The following is a 24,518-nucleotide window of genomic DNA, read 5'->3' as shown; positions in this document are numbered from 1 at the left end:
AACATCTCAAAAGACGCCTGAAAACAAGCTCCAAATTAAAAGAAGCTTCATTTTCAGCATCAAAATCACCTCTTTTCTGAGAAAACAGCTCCGTATTTTCAGACTTTTTGTTAAGCATGTGAACATACCCTTACACGGACAGGATGTAATGCTTTGGTATACTACGTATACCATATATTATCAATCAGAAGATCGCTTTGTTAAGTCCCCTAACGGAACTAAAAAATTATATATTTTTTTTATCATCAGAACACAGCTTAGGCCAGGGATACAAGTAGATTTTTTTTTTTTTTTGTAGTACTACAGATCGATTTTAACTATTGAGTGATAAATGCAATTCAAAATTGCATGGAACTCTGTGTACTCATTTGGAGTTCAGCTGTTACTCAATAGTTAAAAATCAATCCGTAGTGATCCAAGGTCTAAGGCCTTATTCACACGACATTGTTTGCATCCGTTCCGATTCTTTCCGGGCATATCTGGACAGTGACATCAGGGGCAACTCCTGAAGTGGAATCCCCATGTGGCCGGTGATTCCACTTCAGGAAAAGCCCCGGTCATCTGTGTCCATTTATGGACACAAAGTCACTGGCTTCTCCTGGTATGGAATCCCCCTGGTCACAGAGTGTTCAGGGATTCCGCTTCAGGAGTTGACCCTGATGTCACTGTGGACATATATGGACAGACATCAAGCGCTCTGTCTAGGAGCGGAATCCCCGAACACAAGGGGATTCCGCTCCTTCAGGGAGCTAAAGTGGGGCTAGCACATAGAGCAGGGAGATACCTCCCTGCTCTGCTACAGTGGCGTCGCTACAGCAGTAGCAGCCGCTGCTAGCCGAACCATCAGCCATGGGAGGTGTCGCCGGGCCAGGGCGCTTTTAAAACAAGCAGGGGAAGGGAGCCAGCCCCTTCCACCTGCTGTACACCCCGGCCCGGCCACACAGTACCCCTGTATAAGGGCACTCCCACATTGTAGAAACTTACCTCCAGCGTAGAGCGCTTCGTCCGAATGGCATAAACTCCTCCTCACATGCACTCTGCGCTGTGATAGAGCGAGCGACGGTAGACACGGCCGTCACTCGGGACAGATTCCAGTGATGGTCGTGTATTACCCGGCCCTAGACTTCTAGGGGAGCCGGGCGGCCAAAAAAAGGCATGTCCCATTTTTTGACGGCAGGGTTTCCTGGCCCGTCAAAAAATCAGTTGTGTGAATAGCCCCATTAGGGGTATATTGTTCCTACTGCGGCCGTGTGACGGCCGTCACCCGGCTGGGAAACCCGGTCGTGTGAATAAGGGTTAAAGGGAATGTGTTGCCAGCAAAACATGTATTTTTTTTTTTAGTTAAACATTTAGTGTGTAGGTGATTAAACATTGTTCAAATTTTTTTTCTTTTTTTCACGAGTCAGGAAATATTATAAATTAGATTCTAATTTATAATATTTCCCAGTGCTGGTCACTAGATGGAGCTATTCCTAAAATTGCAGCATTGCATGTGGTAAAGCAACCACATTGCTTTTTGCTGCAAAATTTGGAAAAAAAGCACTCGCTCTAGTGAGCTCTGAGAATCCCCCCCCCCTCCTTTATCCTGGCTAGTGCCGGGATAAACGAGGGGATTGAACGGTCTAACCTCCTACACTGTGTGTCGCCATTTTTTGAGCTAACACACAGTGTAGTAGGTTTACATACAGTAGTAAACACACACAAACACGAACATACATAGAAATCTCTTACCTGCTCCTGCCGCCGCGGCTCCCTCCGGCCCGTCCGCTGCCGCTGGTCCATGTGCACAAGTCCGGAAGCCGCGACCGGAAGTAGTAATCTTACTGTCCGGCCGCGACTTCCGGTCCACAGGAAAATGGCGCCGGACGGCGCACATTTCAAATTGGACTGTGTGGGAGCGGCGCATGCGCCGTTCCCTCACAGACGGCGTACACAGAAGTGGATGGGACGGGCCCCGTTCGCAGTCCCTATGGGACTGTGGCTGCCGTATTCCATGTCTGTATGTGTCGTTAATCGACACATACAGAAATGGAAAAAAAAATGGCAGCCCCCATAGGGAAGAAAAAGTGAAAAAATAGAAAAAAGTAACACACAAACACACAAATAAATAAAAACGTTTTTAATAAAACACTAACATAAAACGTACATGAAAAAAAAAATTTTGGTGACACTGTTCCTTTAAGCGTAGCCCTGGCCTTAGGCCTCATGCACACGACCGTAGCCATGTGCACGGCCGTGGTTTTCGGGTCGGCCGGCTGCGGACTGTCAGCCGCAGGTCGCCCGCAAATCGCGGGACATGCACATGGCCGCCGCCATTGTTTTCAATGAGCAACGGACCGCAGAACAGGGCCGTAGTAAGACATGCCCGTTCTTTCTGCGGTCCGGGCTACCGGGCCGTGCAAGGACCGCAAAAACTACGGTCGTGTGCATGGCCCATAGAAAAGAATGGGGCCGCAATTCTCCCGTGGATTTTGGGGGGAATTGTGGCCGCAAAAACACGTTCGTGTGCATGGGGCCTTACACGTCGACATTTTTTTCCCAAAAAAAAAAAAGCTAAGGCTCGCCAACACGTTACGGAATTGATGCAAAAAAATTCTGCAGCAATTGCATGGAAAGTAGCAGACTTTCCGCTGCGGCAAAAACACATCATTTTCTGCGTTTGACTGAAGAAAATGGTGCGTATTTTGCTGCGTTTTTCTCAACTTTGAGAGATGGAGACATCTCCACTGAAAAACGCAGCAATTCTGTCCACTTTCCGCAGCAGGAATGGAAATGCTGCGGTCTGAAAAATACGCTCTGAAATTTCACACAGTGTGTGGCTGAGATTTTTTAAATCTCACCCACTTTGCTGCTACTGTATTCTGCTGCGTATTTTCCATGTTATTCCAGACTGAAAATACGCAGCAATTCTGCTACGTGTGGACAGGCCTTAAGCGTCTAGGAATGAGACTAAGGCCTAATTCACAGGTAAGTACCAAACAAACGTTAAAGTGTTGGGATTGTGAATAGACATCCCGTCCTGTCTGGAAGGAATGTCTACTCACTGTCTAAACACTTCAGTAACGTTAATGTGTCAGTATAAGACAGCACATAGTGAACATCGTAGTGTCACTATGCGCTGACAATGAATGGAGAGAAGTGTATGAGGCTGATTGGTCACTGATTGGTCAGCGTCATACACTTCTCTCCACAACGCCCACTTGGTCTAAAGTAAAAACAAGCCCATTTGGGCATTAAGAAACTAATTAGCATAAAGCTAAAATTGCTCCTAACGTGGTAAAAATAGATTGTTTTTCTAACTAAAAAGCACTGCTGTCACCTACATTATAGCGCCCATCTCCTTATGTAGGATATAGGGCACTTATAATGTGGTGACAGTCTCCTTAAAAAAACAACTTATTCTTTTAAAGAATGTCACAGCACTCTTATACGAACACACCTAAATATAATGACAGGGACAGCCAAACTCAGCTGAAATCAATTCCTACAGATTCCTATCGGTTCACACGTCTGTCAAAGTGTTGTTTTGGGGTTTGTTTTTTTTAATCGCAACTGCACCGTTGTGCTGTGCTTTTGTGGAGAAAAAAACGCAAAATGGCGCCAGCTTGCCGTGAATTCTCGCAAAAAAAGCATCCTGACCGCGCTGTAAAAACCAAGCCTTACAACCATCTGAACTGTAATAATACCAATTCAAAAATCATAACAAGTTCTCTACATTGAAGCTTTATATTATGTTTTACAACTATGTAAATGAGAGCAAACATTTCAAGCAAAAGTAGCTTAATGGAGACGTGCTATGAAAAGCAGACACAAAAAGGTCTTGCAGCGAAACTAGTGTAGACACGACAGTACATTCCACAGATCTCACATCTTTGGCAAACGTACCATTTTACATTGAGTTATGAAAACTGCAATCTGAACGTACCAATACACCCATAACCAAATCAGCACGCCTTCTGGGTATTAAGATATATCTACTGTATGTCTACAGCAACTGCTTCTTACAACTATCTTATAATACATTAAAGAGAACCTTTCACCTCCCCATACAAGTGCAGCAGGTAATGAGCAGTGCTGCACAAACCCTGGGGAACTTTAAAAAAAAAATTCTACCCTCCTCCGTTATTTAGATATCGGTGATGTTATATTTGGCGCCCGATATTTAAATAACCCCCTGAACGGTCAATGGGGCGTGTAATGGCAAGAGGGCGTGTTACTATGGCTGTGAGACAGTCCAATCAGCTACGGACAGTGTTACATCAAGCGCGAGGATAGTGTGCGCGCACGAACTCACTCTTCAGCAGTCCGTAGCAGTGACAAGCCCCCTTGACAGTTCGGCAGACAAGTACAATACTGATCACTCGCAAGAGATCAGTCTTGTCCTTGTCTGCCGACAGCTGAAGAGAGTGTACGCGCACGCACACTCTCGCCTATCCTCACTCTTGCTGTAACACTGTCCGTAGCTGATTGGACAGTGTCACGGCCGTAGTAACACGCCCCCTTGCCAATACACGCCCCATTGACAGTTTAGGGGGATATTTAAATATCGGGCGCCAAATATAACGGCACCGATATCTAAATAACGGAGGAGGGTAGAAAAAAAATGTCAAGTGCCCCAGGGTATGTGCAGCCCTGCCCATTACATGCTGCACATGTATGGGGAGGTGAAAGGTTATCTTTAATAGGCTAGACAAGAGAAATAAAAGCATGGCATGCTCCATAAGGCTGGAATCTCACATGTAGTTTTCATACCAGTTTAAGGCCCCATGCACACTACCGTAAAAACTCCCGTAATTACGGGCCCATAGACTTCTATTGGCCACGGGTACCTCCCCGTATGCTTACGGGAAGGTGCCCGTGCCGTTGAAAAAGATAGAACATGTCCTATTTCAGGCTGTAATTACAGCTTGGGCAGCCCATAGAAGTCTATGAGGATCCCGTAATTATGGGTGACTACGTGTGTGCACCCGTAATTACGGGAGCGTTGCTAGGCGACGTCGGTAAATAGTCACTGTCCAGGGTGCTGAAAGAGTTAAACGATCGGCAGTAACTGTTTCAGCACCCTGGACAGTGACTTCCGATCACAATATAGATTAAAAAAAAAAAAAGACGTTCATACTTACCCAGAACTCCCTGCTTCTTCCTCCAGTCCGGCCTCCTGGGATGACGTTACAGCCCATGTGACCGCTGCAACCAATCACAGGCCAATCACTAGCTGCAGCGGTCACATGGACTGGCGCATCATCCAGGGAGGTCGGACTGGATGTCGAGAGGGACGCGTCACCAAGACAACGACCGGGTAAGTATGAATTTCTTTTACTTTTATTACGGAAAGGGCTGTCCCTTCTCTCTATCCTGCACTGATAGAGAGAAGGGCTGCCGATTAGAGCAGTGCAATTTTGCAGCCAAAAACATGCCCGTAAATACGGGTCCAATACGAGTCGAATACGTGTGACCAAGGACCCATATTTACGGGTGGACAAAAATACGGTCGTGTGCATGAGGCCTCAGTCAAACAGTAGTGGATATAAAAGTAGTATCAGTCTTTCCTTCACACCTTTCCTTCATTTTGGATCCACTCCTGGCTTGGGCACAAAAAAAAAATGCATTTTAAAACTGCCACGAAAATGGAACGTATGATTCCAGCTCTACGGCGGTATTCTCCACTAGAAAGGGAGAATTTTACAGCGCCGCATGGACCACCATATAGCAGTGTATAAAACCGCAAGGAACTCAGAATGATGCCAAAAAAAATTATGAAAACTGAGAACAGAAGCTAACAAGCCATATACAGTGGCCTCTGAAACTATTCTATTCAGTTTGTCCATCAAATGCATATCACTCTGCTCAAGTTTTTTTTTTTTTAGAACCACCCAGACTTGGAGAGAAAGGCAATTCCAGGTTTTTGTTTTTTTCAATCAGTTATCTGGTCACTGTTGGGAAATTATTTATCAGCTTCTGAGCAGGTTAGATCAGACTTCTGAAGAATGTTCAAGCACACGTTTAACAAGAGTGATCACATGATTTTCTTTTTTTTTATGCCAAAATAACCTTCATTATTAAATGAGCCCATTTCAATTCATATTACAGAGCATACTCAGCTTAATGTGCAGCTCTGGATATGATTTATTAGTGGAGAGTACATCGCTCTAGAGTCCAGTGCATGATTGCCATAGCTACCACTATTGAAAGATTTCTAGTTTCCACGCCCTCTTCTGCTACCTGTTTTTAAAGAGTTCTACTATGGTGGCAGATTACATTACTATCTGGCACAATTTACAAATATAGTAGGACAGTTAAAAAAAAATAAAAAAATAAAGCCAGAGGAATTCGACCATAAGCAGTAGTTATGGCAACTGTAGTTTGGCCCTCAAAAACGGCAGAGACCATCAATGATTCTGCAGTGAGTTTTGGTGCAATGTAAATGTAATTTGATGTGCTTTAAACATCAAGACTTATAACAATGTATGGTATGACATTTATCATAAGTGGTTCTACGACATCTCTCACCTTGCATGCATGGCCTCAGTGTTAGTAAGATGACTTTTTTATGGTTATAAACTTATCTTTCCTAGAATCACACACGACTAAATTCTGCCATCTTTCATATTTCTTCAAAGCAGTTCCCTCATTATACAAACATCTGTTAATCTGGCGTGCTCAGACATTGTGAACTACTGGAAACTCGGATATACTGCAGGTAGACCGGTACTAAACAATGGTCTTCGATACTCGGAGGCTGAAGCGGACTACAGGTAGGGATCAGTTGACCTAAAGGTGCTTTGCTGTGTCCCATACTCACACATGTCCTAAGTCTCTAATGTTCAATGAGGATGAAGTGCCAACAGTCTTTATGTGGACAAATATCAAATTACCTATTGGGTTTCAGATAAGAAAAATTTAATATTCAGTGAAATACAGCTGGTGTTTGACAAAAGCATATATTTCCGATGTGAGAACCACACCAAAGATGAACAACGTGATTTTAACCAGTATGGTAGCTCACGTTGATTTTCCCACTGCTGCCCTGTTCTATTACCAAATCATTATTGCTCCACAAGGAGGTGATTCTGATATATTAGGGAAAGATAAACCTAAAGACCAATTCCGCAATACGTTACCAGAATCACAATTCGCTATGGAAAGGGACCTAAAAACGCAACAGGGCAGTGGAGAGAATTTCAGAATCCTTGTGGCTGCTTCAACTATCTGTCACACAGGATGACCACAAAATCTTGCTGACAGGTGAGGAAAACTAAGGCTAGATTCACACGAGTGTTGCAAATCTCAGATGTGAAAAACCACCGTTTTTTCACATCCGATGTGCATCCATAGTTTTCCCTGAGGCATGCGTTATCACACATCCCGCATAGGCTAGGGTCTATGGATGGATGCGTGAAACGAAAAAAATAGGACGTCCTATTTTCTCACGGTCTGTTGAAACAACGGCCTCGTTGAATTACATAGGTCCGCGTGACAGCCTTTGTTTTAACGGCCGTCACACAGACGTATAACACGTTTGCTTGAATGAGGCATTAAAATACATAAACCAGCATGGACAACTGCGTCCATCTCCACTCTGTCTATATGTGTGATTGGCCCTATAGTAGAATGAGTAATAATGTAGCTGAATCCACTCTGGAACATGGAGGGATTGGATCACCCATTTGGCCCATTCCTAAATCTGGTATTAGTAGTAACCTGATCAAGACTACCTAATTTGCGCAATTTCCCTTTAAACCTCACCCTAATAAAATATATAAAGGACCCCCAGAGGAGCAGGTGGCATTGAAGTTCTTTGGACCTGACAAGCTCTAAATAGACCAGATAAATGTAATTATCAGCATTGCATTGGTCAGCGTGATAATTCATCTACTCAGCCTCCATACACATTGCCTTTTTGACATACGTTTTATTAACGCATACGCTGGGAAAGCTCCGGACGGCTAGGCTAGGAGAAAAAAAAAGGATGGAAGAGTTTAAGACTATGCAAGTCTTTTCCTCAGAATGGTATAAAATAAAAAATAAAATAAATCATTTTCAACATGGAAGCCTATGGGTAATGGATGCCACCTTATAACATATGTCACAGCCACCACTACAGAGGCCACTGCCAAGTATGACTGTACAATAAAGAATTTCAGAAGGGCCTGTAGGAGGAATATAAAAAGATGGCTATAACGAAACATCAGCCATATTATACTATAGGCCAGCAATGTACATAGAAGCGATCACTGCAGCAAGGAGGGTGAAGCTTATACACGATTTTTGACTGTGCCACAAATGACTTGACATCGTGCAGTACTATGGAGCCTCCTGCACTGAGTCATAACCACAGAAATATTTCTACCAGTTTTAAAAGGCTGTAGGCAAAAATGATTCCTAAAATACGAGGCTGACATTTCACGATGAGGAGACAGCTCGGGTGGTGATCAATACGTTTCATGACAGTTAATGTAAATGCAGACATCATGCTGCTGTGACAGGGCTCCACTGCAATCAGCACCGTCTATGTACTGTGACCAAATCACCGTCCTAACCCTCGGATTACTACCCGTGTAACGCCGCCGTGACAAGGAGGAAAAGGCGCAATGAGTAGCCGCCTCCTTGTATATAGACGCCGTGTGCCGAGCAGGCGGCACTGCTACACCACTGTGTACTCAGGGAGGGGTAGTGACAGTCTAGGAAGGGAGTGCTCCCGGGAGAGGTGGGTGCAGGCCCGGGGCAGAAACATCCCAGCACGCTGTGGGGTCGTAGTGAGGGGGGCGACGTGAAGTGAGACACACCCGATACACCGTACTTACCACACCATGCCGTAGGCTCCCTCCCCGATGTAAGACAGGTTGGTGTATCGTGGGCCCACGTCAAAAGCCTGTCCCCGCACCATTTCTGGTCCCCCTCCGGGGTTTGACGAGGCCCCAGCCGCAGACGCCATATTTGCTGTCAAGAAGTAATATCTCCTGGCGCTGTCCCTTGCAGGGCTGGCTTTCACTCCGTCCGCCGCTGCGGGTGTTGTTCTGCTGGGTGGTGAGCGCGAGGTGATAGCCAGGACTCACTCTTTCGCTCTGTCGGTGGCTGTGTGTGAGGCGCTGCCTGGCTGACGCCTTCCCGCCCGCTGGGTGTGTGTGGGGAGGGGCAAATGGGCGTGGTCATAGAGGCGGGACCTCCCTCACGCTTTGCTGCAGTGGGTGTGGACTCGTAGTTTTTTTCATTCCTTCAATCTTTATTCAAATATGTTTTGTGGACATTTTTCCACTCCGCCATTGATAAGACAAATCATGGTTATCTGCATGCGCTTATTACCTTTGTTTTCACAGTTTGTGCAGTGCCTGATGTGTAAAATGTGGACTGATATACTGGATCAGACCTTTACTCTAAAGTCACATACTAACTCTCCTGCTGGAGGTCGGGTAACCCAGGGTTACCATAGGGCGCAAGGTCCTTCCAGTGTGAGAAGGCGGTGAATGTGTTCTTGAAATCTCTCCTCTACAGCTCTTGGGTTGAAAGTCATCCAGTCCAGAGCCACGGCTGAAGCTTTGGTTTAAATCAGGGCACTGAATGCCCCCCTAAGCTGTGGCAAGGGGAGGTGAGTTTGTATCTGACCCTTGGAAGACCCCCTGGCCGCTAGAGAATGTGGAGAAACCTCCTTTTGGAGACATCCTTGTGGACATAACCATGGCAACCAGAACTGTAAACTGTTTTCCACTCCGTGTAGCTGTATGTAGGCTTATTTTTTGCAGGACGACTTGTCATTTTTATCGGTACCATTTTGGGGTACACATACGACTTTTTAATTGCTTTTTATTGCATTTTTTGGATGGCAGGGTAAACAGAAAACAGCTATTCTGCCATTATTATTTTATTTTGTTTTTTACGGCATTGACCGTGCAGGTTAAATAACATCGCTTTATACCTCCACTTGTTACGGATACGGCAAAACCAATTATGTGGGGTTTTTTACATGGGATTTTTCATTTCTTTATTATTAAAGTGGCTTTTGCGACTTATTCAAAAAAGTGGCCAAAGAAGAAGGGATGCAATAAAAAAAAACAAGCATTACTCACCTCATAGCTCCCCGGGCGTTCCAGGGCCGCCGCTCCAGTTTTCCCTGCCGCTGTTTATTGACATGGCTGCAGCGATAATGTGCCCGTATACCCATGTGATTGCTGCATGCTCGGTCACTGTTCCATTAATTTCTATGGGGCTGCCGAGCGCTATCTTAGGCAGCCCCATAGAAATGAATGGAGCTGTGGTCGAGCATGCAAACTAGTGCTCCATTCCTATGGGGCTCCCAGGAGCGGCAAAGTAAGACCGTTCTCATGATTGGTGGGGGTCCCAGCGGTCGGACCCCTATCAGATACTTATCACCTATCCTGTGGATAGGTGATAAATATTGATTACGGGAAAACGCCTTTAAGTCGGAATGCCCCTTTAACTTTATTATACTATTTTTTTTTTTGCCCCACTATTGGACTTCACTATGCAATGGCTGATATAATACACCGCAATACTTCTGCATTGCAGTGTATTATGCTGTCAGTGTAAAACTGCCAGGTATTCTATTAGGCCCTGCGAATGGCAGACCTAGGTGCCTTTGTTAGACAGAGGGAGCCTCCTCCTTTGCAACCACATAGATGCTGCGGTCGCTATTGACCGAGGTATCTAAGGGGTTAAAGGCCAAGATTGAAGATAACTCCAAACCCGGTGGTTAGAGTCCGACACCCGCTCTAGCTGGCACAAGACACCCATGTGGGCTTATGACTCAACGCTGTGAAAAGGGGGAGCTGTGGCATAAGTACCTCTACTGTTCACAGTGAAAAGGTGTATGGGCATTCCTTAAGGAGTAAGGGCATTTTATATTGATGGACTAACCTTAGGATAAGCCATAAATATCAGATTGGAGGAATTCCGACTCCCAACAACCCCACCGATGAGCTGACTGATCGTCGCTGTGACCTCTTCATTGTTTACCAGGCACGGCACCATACACATCTGTAGCGGCTCTGCCTGGGATTGCAGCTCAGTTCCAGTTACTTGAAGCCGCTATGAAAGTGTACAGTTATGCCTGTAAACTGGGAAAAGGCAGCGGCAACGAATGCTGCTGCCCCTTCTGTCAGCTGATCGATGGGGGTGACAAAATTCAGACCCACACAGATCTGATATTGAGGATAGGCCATCAATATAAAATGCCTGTAGAACCCCTTTAACCCATTCAATCTGCAGCTAATTTGGGTCTTGAGGATGCAGCGACTTTGAAAAAATGTTCATCTTTGTGTTCTGAGGGCCATAACGTTTGAATTTTTCCATCGACGTAGCCATATAAGGGCTTTTTTTTTTTCAGAATGAGTGGTATTTTTTAATGGCACTATTGTGTGGTACATATACTGTATTAAAAAACTTTTATCGATTATTTTTGGGAAAAGAAATAGCAATCCCGCTATTGTTTTTTTGGTTTTGTTTTTACGGCATTCACCTTGCGGTAAAAATAACTTTATTCTGCGGGTCGTTAAAATTACAGCGATATCAAATTTATATATGTTATACTTTAGCACAAAAAAACACTTTTTTAAAAAGAATCATTTGTTTTTGTCACGCCATATTCTGAGAACAGTAACATTTCGGTTTTTTTCACAGTTGACGTAGCTGTATGAGGGCTTGTTTTTTACAGGACCAGTTCTATCTTTCACTTGCACCATTTTAGGGGAAAATATAACTTATTGATGAGCTTTTATTAACTTTTTTTGTACATTTACGCAGTTCACCGTTGTGCATAAAATAACGTATTACTTTTATTCTATATCGGTACGATTACAGCAATACCTCATATGTATACACTACTGGTCCAAAGTTTTAGAACACCTAAATTTTTCCAGTTTTTTGACATTTACGCAGTAAATGTACTTTGAAATTAAAGCATAGAAGAAATAAACAAGTCACGATGAATAAAAATAATGGATTAACTTTGTTTCAACAAATTGAATCTAAACTAGTATAGAAAACCTGTTACATGGGTTTGCTAGCAAAAGGAATGATGATAAGTATTGGTTTTGCCTTCGTAACGCCTTGTTTTGGGAATTGGTTTCTCGTTGCTCCTAGCGTTCTTCTGCACTCATAGTTGCTCTTCTTATTCTCTGCGCTTCTGTTTTCCTTTGTCTTTTAGCGATTATGTTGTCTTCGGACAAATTTGTTTTTTTTGGCGGCATTTTCTTAGTGCAATTACAATTCAGGCTTTTATTAACCCCTTAAGGACGTAGCCTAGTTTTGGCCTTAAGGCTCAGAACCCATTTTTCAAATCTGACATATTTCACTTTATGTGGTAATAACGTCGGAATGCTTAAACCTACCCAACTGATTCTGAGATTGTTTTCTCGTGACACATTGGGCTTCATGTTCGTGGTAAAATTTGGTCGATATATTCAGTGTTTATTGGTGAAAAATTGCAAAATTTAGAGAACATTTTGAAAAAAATTGCATTTTTCAGAATTTAAATGCATCTGCTTGTAAAACAGACGGTTATACCACCCAAAATAGTTACTAGTTCACATTTCCCATATGTCTATTTTTCTTGGACGTTACAAGGCTTAGAACATAAACAGCAATTTCTCATATTTTTAAGAAAATTTCAAAAGCCTTTTTTTTAAGGTACCTCTTGAGTTCTGAAGTGGCTTTGAGGGGCCTATGTATTAGAAACCCTGATAAAACACCCCATTTTAAAAACTAGACCCCTCAAAGTATTCAAAACAGCATTTAGAAAGTTTTTTAACCCTTCAGGCATTTCACAGGAATTAAAGCAAAGTGGAGGTGAAATGTGCACATTTCATTTTTCTTGCTGAATTTCAATTTTATTCATTTTTTTTCTGTAACACAGAAGGTTTTACCAGAGAAACACTACTAAATATGTAATGTCCAGATTCTGCAGTTTTTAGAAATGTTCCACATGTGGCTCTACTGCGCTCGTGGAATAAAACACAAGCCCTAGAAGCAAAGAAGCACCTAGTGCAGTTTGAGTCCTCTTTTTTATTAGAATATATTTTAGGCAGCATGCCAGGTTTGAAGAGGTGTTGAGGTGCCAAAACAGTAGGAATCCCCCAATAGTGACCCCATTTTGGAAACTACACCCCTCAAGGAATTCATTTATGGTTGTTGTTACCATTTTGACTGCACAGTTTTTTCACAGCACGTATTTGAATCTGGCTGTGAAATGAAAAAAATGACATTTTTTCCAATAAAATGTAATTTGTGATCAAAATTTCTTATTTTCACAGGGAACAAAATACCCAATTTTGTTGCCCAATTTGTCCTTAGTGTGGCAATACCCCATTTGTGGTGATAAACTGCCGTTTGGGCCCTTGGGAGGGCTCAGAAGGGAAGGAGCGCTATGTGTTCGTTGGAGTCCAGATTTTGCTGGATTGGTTTTCGGGTGCCATGTCGCATTTGCAGAGCCTCAGAGGTATCAAAGCAATGGAAACCCACCAGAAGTGACCCCATTTTGGAAACTACACCCCTCAAGGAATTCATTTATGGTTGTTGTTAGCATTTTGACCACACAGTTTTTTCACAGCACCTATTTCAATTGGGCTGTGACATGAAAAAATGACATTTTTTCCAATAAGATGTAATTTTTTATCAAAATTTCTTATTTTCACAGGGAACAAAATACTCAATTTTGTTGCCCAATTTCTCCTGAGTGCAGCAATACCCCATTTGTGGCGATAAACTGCCGTTTGGGCCCATGGGAGGCCTCAGAAGGGAAGGAGCGCTGTGTGTTCTTTGGAGTACAGATTTTGCTGGTTTGGTTTTCGGGTGCCATGTCACATTTGCAGAGCCCCAGAGGTATCAAAGCAATGAAACCCACCAGAAGTGACCCCATTTTGGAAACTACACCCCTCAAGGAATTCATTTATGGGTAATGTGACCATTTTGACCCCATAGTTTCTTCACAGAACTTATTTGAATTGGGCTAGGAATTAAAAAAAAATATATTTTTTCCAATAATATGTCATTTTAGCTCAAAAATTCTTATTTTCACAAGAAATAAAATACTCAATTTTTTTGCCCAATTTGTCCTGAGTGCGGCAATACCCCATTTGTGGTGATAAACTGCCGTTTGGGCCCATGGGAGGGCTCAGAAGGAAAGGAGCGCTATTTGTTCTTTGGAGTCCAGATTTTGCTGGATTGGTTTTCGGATGCCATGTCGCATTTGCAGAGCCCCAGAGGTATCAAAGCAATAGAAACCAACCACAAATGACCCCATTTTGGAAACTACACCCCTCAAGGAATTCATTTATGGGTGTTGTGGCCATTTTGACCCCATAGTTTTTTCACAGAACTTATTTGAATTGGGCTGGGAATGAAAACAAAATTATTTTTTTCAAATAATATGTCGTTTTGGCTGAAAATTTCTTATTTTCACAAGAAACAAAATACCCCATTCTGTTGCGCAATTTGTTCTGAGTGCCGCAATACCCCATTTGTGGTGATAAACTGCCGTTTGGGCCCATGGGAGGGCTCAGAAGGAAAGGACCACCATGTGGCCTACTGGGGATTTTCTAGTGCGAAGTCATGTATGCAGAAGCACCTGAGGTACCAGTACAGTTGAAACCCGCAAGAAGTGACCCCGTTTTAAAAACTACACCCATAAAGCATTCATCTAGAGGTGTAGTGAGCATTTTGACCGGAGACCTACACCCCATAAACTGTAATGTGGGTTCTCCCGGGTATGGCAATACCCTACATGTGGCTGTTATCAGCTGCCTAGGCACACAGCAGGGCTCAGAGGGGAAAGACGAGGGGGGATAAGCTGTGCGGAGTGCATCAGGGTAAGTAAAATTGGGGTAAATTATAAACCAAGGGATGTATGATAAATTTTAAAACACTCTTTCATACAGAGCTCTGGTTATTCGGGACACGTGTCACATTGATATATTGTATCATCCCTTATCGCACTCTTATAGCAGACTTTGCACCTCTTTTGACTTTTTCCCTTCTTGCCAGTTTGGGGAACTTCTCCTGGAAAGTGTTGCCGCCCTGGTACGATGCGTATGGCCCCGCTTCCAGAAGTACTGGGTGCCCCCCCTTCTTGGTCCCTAAAGATTAGGTTCTTGATAATCACCTCTTGAAATTCCAGGAAAGTTCCCTTCTGGCCTGCACATCGATGTAGCACGTACGCATTGTACAATGCCATCTGTATGAGGTGCACGGCCAGCTTCTTATACCACACCGCATGGTGCTGTAGGGCTTCAGGGCTTGATCTGACAAGTCCACCCCTCCCATGTACCTATTGTAGTCCAGGATGCAGTCTGGTTTGGGGGTGGCCTTTCCTTCATATATCCTAAACCTGTAGGTATACCCTGATGCACTCTCACACAGCTTATACATCTTCATGCCATATCTTGCCCTCTTACTCGGCAGGTACTCGCGGAATTGAACCCTCCCTTTAAAATGTACCAGGGACTCATCAATAGAAATACACTTCTCGGGGGTGTATGCTTGGGAAAACCGGGCACTGAAACGGTCTAATAGGGGTCTCCGTTTATACAAACGGTCAAACCTGGGGTCATCTCGGGGTGGGCACGGCTCATTATCAGTATAATGTAAGAAGCGAAGTATTGCCTCATTTATTTATTTTTTTAGGTTACAGTTCAGTTCTGAAGTTGCCTTGAGGGGCCCATATATTAGAAACCCCTATCAAACACCCCATTTTAGAAACTAGACCCCCTCAAAGTATTCACAACAGCATTTAGAAAGTTTATGAACCCTTTAGGTGTTTCACAGAAATTTAGAGCAAAGTAGAGGTGAAATTTGTATTTATTTTTTTTGTCAGAAAATCCTCTTTATACCATTTTTTTTATAACACAAAAGGATTTATCAGAGAAACGCAACTTAATACGTATTGCCCAGATTCTGCAGTTTAGAGAAATATCCCACATGTGGCCCTCGGGCGGTAATGGACTGAAGCACCGGCCTCCGAAGCAAAGGAGCACCTAGTGGATTTTGAGGCCTCTTTTTTATTAGGCACCATGTCCGGTTTGAAGAGGTTTTGTGGTGCCAAAACATTGGAAACCCCCCAAAAGTGACCCCAATTTGGAAACTAGACCCCTTGAGGAATCCATTGTACTTTTCTTGGGGTGCATTCGGCTTTTTGATCAGTTTTTATTCTATTTTTAGGTGGCGTGGTGACTAAAAAACAGCAATTCTACTATTGTTTTTTTATTCTATTTTTTTTACAGCGTTCACCGTGCGCTATAAATGACATATTCACTTTATTCTGTAGGGCGATATGATTACGGCGATACCAGATGTTTATAGTTTTTTTTAATGTCTTATGGCGTTTGCACAATAAAATACGTTTTGTAAAAAATCATTCACTTTTTGTGTTACCTTATTCTAAGAGCCAGAACTTTTTTATTTTTCAATCAATAAAGCCACGCGAGGACTTATTGTTTGCGTAACAAACTGTAGTTTCCATCAGTATCATTTTTTCGGTACATGCGACTTTTTGATCTCTTTTTATTCCATTTTTTGGGAGGTGAAGTGACCAAACAATTGTGATTGTGGTACGGTTTATTATTATTTTCTTTTACGGCGTTCACCGTGCGGGATAAATAACAAAATAATTTTGTAGTTCAGGCCGTTACGGACGCGGCGATACCAATTATGTATAGTTTATTTGCTTGTTTATATATTTTTATTAATAATAAATGACTGATAAGGTAAAAAGGGGGATTTTTACTTTTAATACTTTTAAAACTTTTATTTTCTTATTTTTACACATCTTTTTTTAACTTTTTTTTTAACTTTATTACTTTGTCCCACTATGGGACTTGAGGGCAGGAGGCCCTGATCGCAATTCTAATACACTGCACTACATGCGTAGTGCAGTGTATTAGAACTGTCAGCTAATCACTGACAGCAAGCATAGTGGGTCCTGACGCTGTCAGGACCCACTAGGCTTCCGTCTATGGCATAGCCGGACGCCATTGTTTGGTGTCCAGTTGCCATAGTCACCATCGCCGGCCGCTATCGTGTAGCAGGCCGGCGATGGCAGCTTAACCCCTAAAAAGCCGCGATCTCTACAGAACGCGGCTTTTAAGGGGTTAATCAGCGGGGACACAGCGATCGGTCCCCGCTGTAGAAGCTGTGACAGCTGCTGTACGAGACAGCAGCTGTCACAGCTCCTGTATGTGTCGGGAGGATGGCCGAAACGGCCGTTACTCCCGAGACGTACTATTAGGTCATGGAGCGCGAACGATACAGCTACCATGACCTAATAGTACGTCCAGGAGCGGGAAGGGGTTAAGCTCTTTGGCCGTTTATTAGCCTCTTTGGGCTTTACCCCTCTTCACCACCTCTGGCTTTCTCCCGCTCTTATCCACCACTCCCACCACTCCTACTCGAATATCCACCACCCGACCACTCCTACTCAAATATCCACCACTCCCACTCGAAAATCCTACGCTTCAACTCGAATATCCACCACTCTGACCCGAAAATCCTACGCTCCAACTCGATTGTCCACCACTCCCACTCGAAAATCCTACGCTTCAACTCGATTGTCCACCACGTCCAGTAACACCTGTTGTTGTTGCTTCTATCATCGAAATGAAATAATAATAAGGAATTGGAAAGAAGGAAATAAATTAGGTTTGGCGCGTATCATAGAGTTTGGTTGTATTTGGTGAGAGAAAAGCAGCTGAGTAAAAAAAAACTCAACTGTGCCTCGGACACCACGTCCTCGCCCAATATATATATATGATGATTTTTGACACTTCAAAGTAGCCACCTCTAGCTGATATAACATCTTTACACAATCGAGGCATTCTTTCTACAATTGCATTCCGATATTGTTCAGAAATGTTTTCTCAACATTGTTGCAGAAGTTCCCACAAATGTCCAGTTCATCCCAAACAAGCTCAAAGGGGGTTTAAGTCTGGAGACTGTGCAGGCCATTCCATTCTTTGAAGCCTGCCGGCTTCTTCTTGACTTCTTAAGTAGAGTCACGTTGGGTATGTGGATTCACTGGACCGTACCGCCTTAACGGTATGGCAGCTGGCCAACAAGACACAGGTCAAAGTTTATAGTTTGTATATGTGTACCTGAGGTAGCTTCAGACAGTAGCAAGGCAGGCTCGGATGGGACTTTGGCAGCAGGCGGACACCAGGCGTGGTGTAACAGGACAGGCGTGGTATACGGCACAGCATGACTCCAACTCGATACGGCACTTGACCAGGATAGCATGGGATACAGGTAGCAGAAACGTGAAACACTGGGAATTGGCTCATTAAGTCTGAACTGAGCTTGCGAACACACCCTGGTGGTCACTGTGGAACAGGATGGCCGCATGTGCAGTCATCTCTGGAGAAGGCGTTTACCGGATGGAAGGAGTTCGTGGTCAGCGACCACGGACGTTACAGTATCCCCCTTCTTATGCCCCCTCCTCTTTTTGTACCAGAACGAGAGAGAAACTTCTTAATGAGGGTAGGAGCATTGAGATTATTTTCTAGCACTGAGGACCTCTCTTCTGAACCAAACCCCTTCCAATCTACTAAATAAAAGGTTCTTCCTCTTACTTTTTTAGTGTCCAGGATCTCCTTAACCTCAAAAGTATCTGATGAACTGCTGGGAGCCACTGCAGGAGTGGAAGTCTTGGAGTAGCGATTCAAGATCATAGGCTTCAGCAGGGATCTTGAGGGTAGGAGGCAGCCAAAGCTTGTAGGAGATAGGGTTGATTTGTCGCAAAATCTCGAAGGGTCTGAGGAACCTGGCGGCAAACTTATACGATGGCAACCTCAACCGGATATTTCTGGAGGACAGCCAGACCTTGGTGCCTGGAAGAAACTGGGGAGGTTCTCGTCGTCTTGTGTCTGCCTTCTTTTTCATGCAGTCGACCGCCAGTAGAATAGAAGATCGGGTGCGCTGCCAGATCTGTAGAAAGTCCCTGAATGTAGAGTCGGCTGCAGGCCCCTCGGACGTAGTGGAAACAGTCAGAGGTATTCGTGGGTGTTGGCCATAGACAATGAAGAATGGACTGGAGGCGGTGGACTCACTACTGTGGTTGTTGTAGGAGAACTCAGCCCAAGGAACCAGCTTCACCCAGTCATCATGCTGCCTGGAGATAAAGTGTCGTAGATAGTTCTCCATAATCTGATTAATTTTCTCTACTTGACCATTGGACTGGGGATGGTAGGCTGAGGAAAAGTCCAACTTCACACCGAGGAGTCCGCAGAGAGCTCTCCAGAACTTTGAGGTGAACTGAACCCCCCGATCCGACACAATATGCAGAGGCAAGCCGTGCAGACGGAAGATGTGTTGGATGAAGAGATTGGCCAGTCAAGAAGCAGAAGGTAGGCCAGTCAGTGGAACAAAATGAGCCATTTTGGAGAATCGGTCCACCACCACCCAGACCATACTGCATCCAGCAGAGGGAGGCAGATCCGTAACAAAGTCCATAGCAATATGTTGCCAGGGGGCAACAGGCACAGGCAGTGACTGGAGCAAGCCAGCCGGTTTGGGGTGGGCAACTTTATTTGCTGCACAGACCGTGCAGGAGAAGACAAAGTCCGTAATGTCTTTGGGCAGCGTGGGCCACCAGAACTGATGGACAATCGGGTCTTACGGGCACCCGCGTGACCTGCCAGTTTGGAACTGTGTGCCCAGCGGAGGATTCTTCTTCTGTCAACCAGATGCACAAAAGTCCTCTCCGGGGGAATGTCTCTAAGTTGCAGAGGGTTGACAGGGATGATGCAGGATGGATCGATGATATTCTGTGGAGGCTCCATAGTGTCTTCTGTCTCGAACGACTTGGACAAGGCATCGGCCCTCACATTCTTGTCGGCCGGACAGTAGTGGAGCTCACACTGGAACCGTGCAAAGAACATTGACCACCTGGCCTGATGGGGATTCAGTCGTTGGGCCGTTTGGAGATAGGTGAGGTTCTTGTGGTCCGTGAATATCAGAATGGGATGAACTGCGCCCTCTAATAGATGTCTCCACTCCTCCAGAGCCAGTTTTATGGCCAGCAACTCCTGATCCCCAATCGAGTAGTTGCATTCTGCGGAAGAGAAGAGTTTAGACTAATAGCCACATACCATTGTCTTCCCTTGGAACCTCTCTGGAACAGAAGTGCACCAGCATCGACAGAGGAGGCATCCACCTCCAACGAGAACTGTCGAGATACATCTGGATGATGGAGGATAGAGACTGACGTGAAGGCACTCTTCAGGCCATTAAATGTGGATTCCGCCTCAGGAGTCCACACCTTGTCGTTCATGCCTTTCTTGGTGAGGGTAGAGATAGGAGATGTCAGTGAGGAGAAGCCTGGAATGAACTGTCTGTAGAAATTAGCGAATCCCAGGAAGTGCTGTATGGACCTCAAGCCTTGAGGGCATGGCCACTCCAGGACGGCCTTTACCTTCTCAGCATCCATCTTGAGGCTTTGATCCGAGATGATGTAGCCCAGAAAGGGTAGAGCATCTTTCTCAAACACGCACTTCTCCAACTTGGCGTACAGGCGATTCTCCCTTAACTGCAGCAAAACTTGACGGACATGTCTCCGATGAGTCATTAGATCTGAAGAAAAAAATCAAGATGGACCACAACACAAACATAGAGAAGGTCACGGAAGATGTAATTAACGAACACTTGGAAGACCGCGGGAGCATTACACAGGCCGAAAGGCATTACTAGATATTCATAGTGTCCGTCACGGGTGTTAAATGCCATCTTCCATTCGTCACCCCGGCGAATCCGGATTAGGTTGTAAGCCCCCCGTAGGTCTAGCTTCGAAAAAATCTTGGCTCCTTGTTTACGATGAAACAGTCCAGAGATCAATGGCAGCGGATATCTATTTTTTACCGTGATCTGGTTGAGACCGCGGTAGTCGATGCAAGGATGCAGAGAAAAAAAATCCGGAGCAATCTTAATCAGACATAATTTGTCATAGTGCGCCAATTTAGGGGACTTTGGCGCAACATCATTTTTTCATCTAACATTGTTTTAATATAAATTTAATAATAAAGTATTTTTTATTTTTTTGCAATTACAAAACACACTACTTTTCCCACTCCCCGTTCCTTTTTCATATAAGGATGCAGAGAACCATTCTTTTTCTTGACGAAGATGAACCCGGCTCCAGCCAGGGAGGAGGACTTCCATATGAAACCCCTCTCCATGTTCTCCTTAACATAGGCAAACATGGACAGAGTCTCTGGCATGGAGAGAGGATATCCCCTACCACGGGGAAGGGATGCACCAGTAACCAGCTCAATAGGACAGTCATATGCCCGGTGTGGTGGCAGCGTCTCCGCCTCTTTCTTGCTGAAGACATCTGAGAATGCAGAATAATGACAAGGCAATCCTGCCAAGGACCGAGGCAGAGGAGGCTTAGCTGAACTAATCTGTACCAGGCAGCAGTTGAGACACTCGGAACCCCACTGGAGAACCTCTCCAGAATTCCAGTCCAGGACTGGGGCATGTAGTCGGAGCCAGGGCAGGCCCAGCAGCACATGGTTGATGCCTTTAGCCAGGACAAAGAACGAGATTAGCTCGGAATGGAGGGCTCCCACTTGGAGCCTTAGTGGCTTGTTCACTGCTACAACCGGGTCTGGCAGAGGTAGCCCATTCACAGATGCAACCATCAAAGGCCTCTCCAGAGGGGTTGTGGGCAATTGGAGAAGATCCACCAGGTCTCTTCGAATGAAATTAGCAGCGGATCCACAGTCCAGATAAGCAGAGACCCGGTGCGTTTTTTTCGCCAGACACTATGGTCACGGGAATGGACAATTTAGACAAAAGTCCTTCTTTGCCCAGGGTTGTCTCTCCCACCAACCCTAGGTTCTGGGGCTTTTGGGGGCACAGACGCACAAGATGGCCTCCGAGGCCGCAATATAGACAGAGTCCCGAGGTGCGTCTCCGTTGTCTCTCCTGGTTAGATAGCTTAAACTGGCCCGTCCTCACAGACTCCTTTGGAGGATCAGCATCTCAGGACAGCAGGGGTTGCTGCAAAGTAGGAACCGGGCTAGGGAGTCGCCCCTCCCGACGAGCTTCCTGGAAACGTTCTCGTATCCTTATACCAATTCGGGCAGCCAGAAGGATGAGGTCATCAGGGTAGACTGTAGATCTCGGGCGGCAAGCTCGTCCTTAATCTCAGGAGACAGTCCCTGCCAGAATGTAGCCACCAGGGCCTCATTCCACAACAATTCTCCCACCAGGGTGCGGAAGTGGATGGTGTACTCGCCCATGGAGGTGTCCCCCTGGCGTAGGTTCAGCAAAGAGGTGGCTGCAAACGAGACTCGTCCAGGCTCCTCAAACACCGTGCGAAATGTCCGTAGGAACCCCTGGTAGTCACGGGTCTCTGGTCCTTGTCTCTCCTAGATAGGGTTCGCCCATGCAAGGGCCCTGCCAGTGAGGAGAGAGACGATGAAAGCGACCCTTGCGACGTCAGACGAAAATGCCCTTGTATACAGGCTAAAGTGGATCTGGCACTGGTTCAAAAATCCCCTGCAGGTCTTCGCGTCTCCATCATAGCGGTCAGGAAGTGGCAAAGAGAATCGGGGATCAGCACTGCGAGGAGGTGTAGTCGGAGGATCTGTACTGCCAGGAGGTGTAGTAGGAGGAACGTCAGCTTGCACATCCAGCCGATGTACAACAATGTTCAATGTGTAATGACAGGGTAGGGAGACAGACAGGTGAGCCCTAATCTACCCACCACTCAGTCCCTGCCTACTTGCACGGCCCGTCCTAGGCGACGGCGTACAACTGGGCGACGGTCCCTACGCTCAATATGTGCACGACAGACAAACAGACATGGGTACACAGAAGCTAAGGGAAATGGGGCAGTTGCCCACGGCAACACCGTGAGCAACAAGAGTAGTGAACGAGCCGAGTCAAACCAGGAGTGTACAAGGTACCAAACGCAGAGCAGGAGAGTAGTCAGTAAAGCCAGGGTCAATATGAAGCAGAGGACAATAGTACAAGCAGGAGCAGCAGGGCCAGGAAACAGAAGAATCACATGCAAAGGAGGAGAAGGAAATGAAGGTATAAATAGACAGAGGGCGGGAGCTAGCTCCGTCTGGCCAGGCTGTGATAGGCTCTCCCACTCCTCAGCCTCCCAGCCTGAGTAGTAACAGATCGAGTCACTCTATCAGACTTAGGAGCAGGTGCAGACTGCTTAACCACGGGTGTCGACACATAAGCTGTGTCTGGCAGATCCTTTACAGTACCCCCCCCCCCTTTTATGAGGGGCCACTGGACCCTTTCTAGGTGGACCTGGCTAATTGGCGAACCGAAGATGGAACCTCCTGAGCAATACCCCAGCGTGAACATTCCGGGCGGGTACCTAAGTCCTCTCCTCAGGCACGTATCCACTCCAATGGACCAGGTACTGGAGGGAGCCTTGGACCATCCTGATGTCCACAATCTTGGCCACCTCGAATTCTACCCCTTCAGGGGTGAGAACAGGGACCGGAGGTTTCCTCGAGGTAGCCAAGGACGGGGAGCAGTGTTTCAGGAGGGAGGCATGAAACACGTCGTGTATTCGAAAAGACGGGGGTAACTCCAGTCGGAAGGAGACAGGGTTAAGGACTTCAATGACCTTGTACGGCCCTATATACCGGGGAGCAAATTTTTGGGACGGGACTTTAAGGCGCAAATTTTTTGAAGACAGCCACACCAGATCCCCGACCACAAACAAGGGGTTAGCAGAACGTCTTCTATCTGCCTGTGTCTTTTGTATGCTCTGGGACACCTCTAGGTTCTTCTGAACCTGGGCCCAGACTGTGCACAGTTCCCGGTGAACGACATCTACCTCGGGATTGTTGGAGCCACCAGGTGAAACGGAGGAGAACCGTGGATTAAATCCAAAATTATAGAAAAAGGGGGAGACCACATACGAGTTACTGACCCGGTTGTTAAGGGAAAATTCGGCGAGGGAAATGAAGGAGACCCAATCATATTGACAGTCAGAGATAAAACACCTTAAATATTGTTCTAGAGACTGATTAGTCCTCTCGGTTTGACCATTAGTTTCAGGATGGAAGGCCGAGGAGAAGGACAGATCAATCTCCAACTTTTTACAGAAAGCTCTCCAAAACAATGAAACAAATTGTATCCCTCTGTCAGAAACAATATTGACAGGAACCCCATGGAGAAGCAGGATGTGTTTGACAAACAAGGTAGCTAACGTCTTAGCATTGGGTAGTTTCTTGAGGGGCACAAAGTGGCACATCTTACTGAAGCTGTCTACTACAACCCACAACACCGACTTGCCTTGAGATATAGGCAGATCGGTGATAAAATCCATGGAGATATGAGTCCAAGGTCTCTGGGGAATGGGCAAAGAACATAGTAAGCCCGCTGGTCGGGACCTGGGAGTCTTGGACCTAGCACAAATTTCACAAGCGGCGACGTAGGCCTTAACGTTTTTAGGCAACCCAGGCCACCAATAGTTTCTGGCAATGAGGTGCTTGGTACCCAGGATGCCTGGATGACCAGATAGTGCAGAGTCATGATTTTCCCTGAGT

General features: G+C 45.4%; 1 protein-coding gene across 2 annotated transcripts in view; it reads right to left on the bottom strand.

Annotated features, from left to right (window-relative positions):
- MAPK1 (mitogen-activated protein kinase 1) overlaps positions 1-9,144 on the bottom strand; it is a 60,896-nt gene extending 51,752 nt beyond the window's left edge. For both annotated transcript variants that reach the window (XM_075832358.1, XM_075832353.1), the window contains exon 1: positions 8,805-9,144. In XM_075832358.1, coding sequence (XP_075688473.1) covers positions 8,805-8,935 — 131 coding nt within the window. In that variant the 5' untranslated portion in view covers positions 8,936-9,144. The remainder of the gene's footprint in view (positions 1-8,804) is intronic.
- Positions 9,145-24,518: the final 15,374 nt, after the last annotated feature.

This window comes from Rhinoderma darwinii, chromosome 1 (assembly GCF_050947455.1).
Source record: "Rhinoderma darwinii isolate aRhiDar2 chromosome 1, aRhiDar2.hap1, whole genome shotgun sequence".
Classification (NCBI taxonomy): Eukaryota; Metazoa; Chordata; class Amphibia; order Anura; family Rhinodermatidae; genus Rhinoderma; species Rhinoderma darwinii.
Note: the sequence above shows the minus strand (reverse complement) of the source record. Positions and strands in the feature narration are given on the sequence as shown.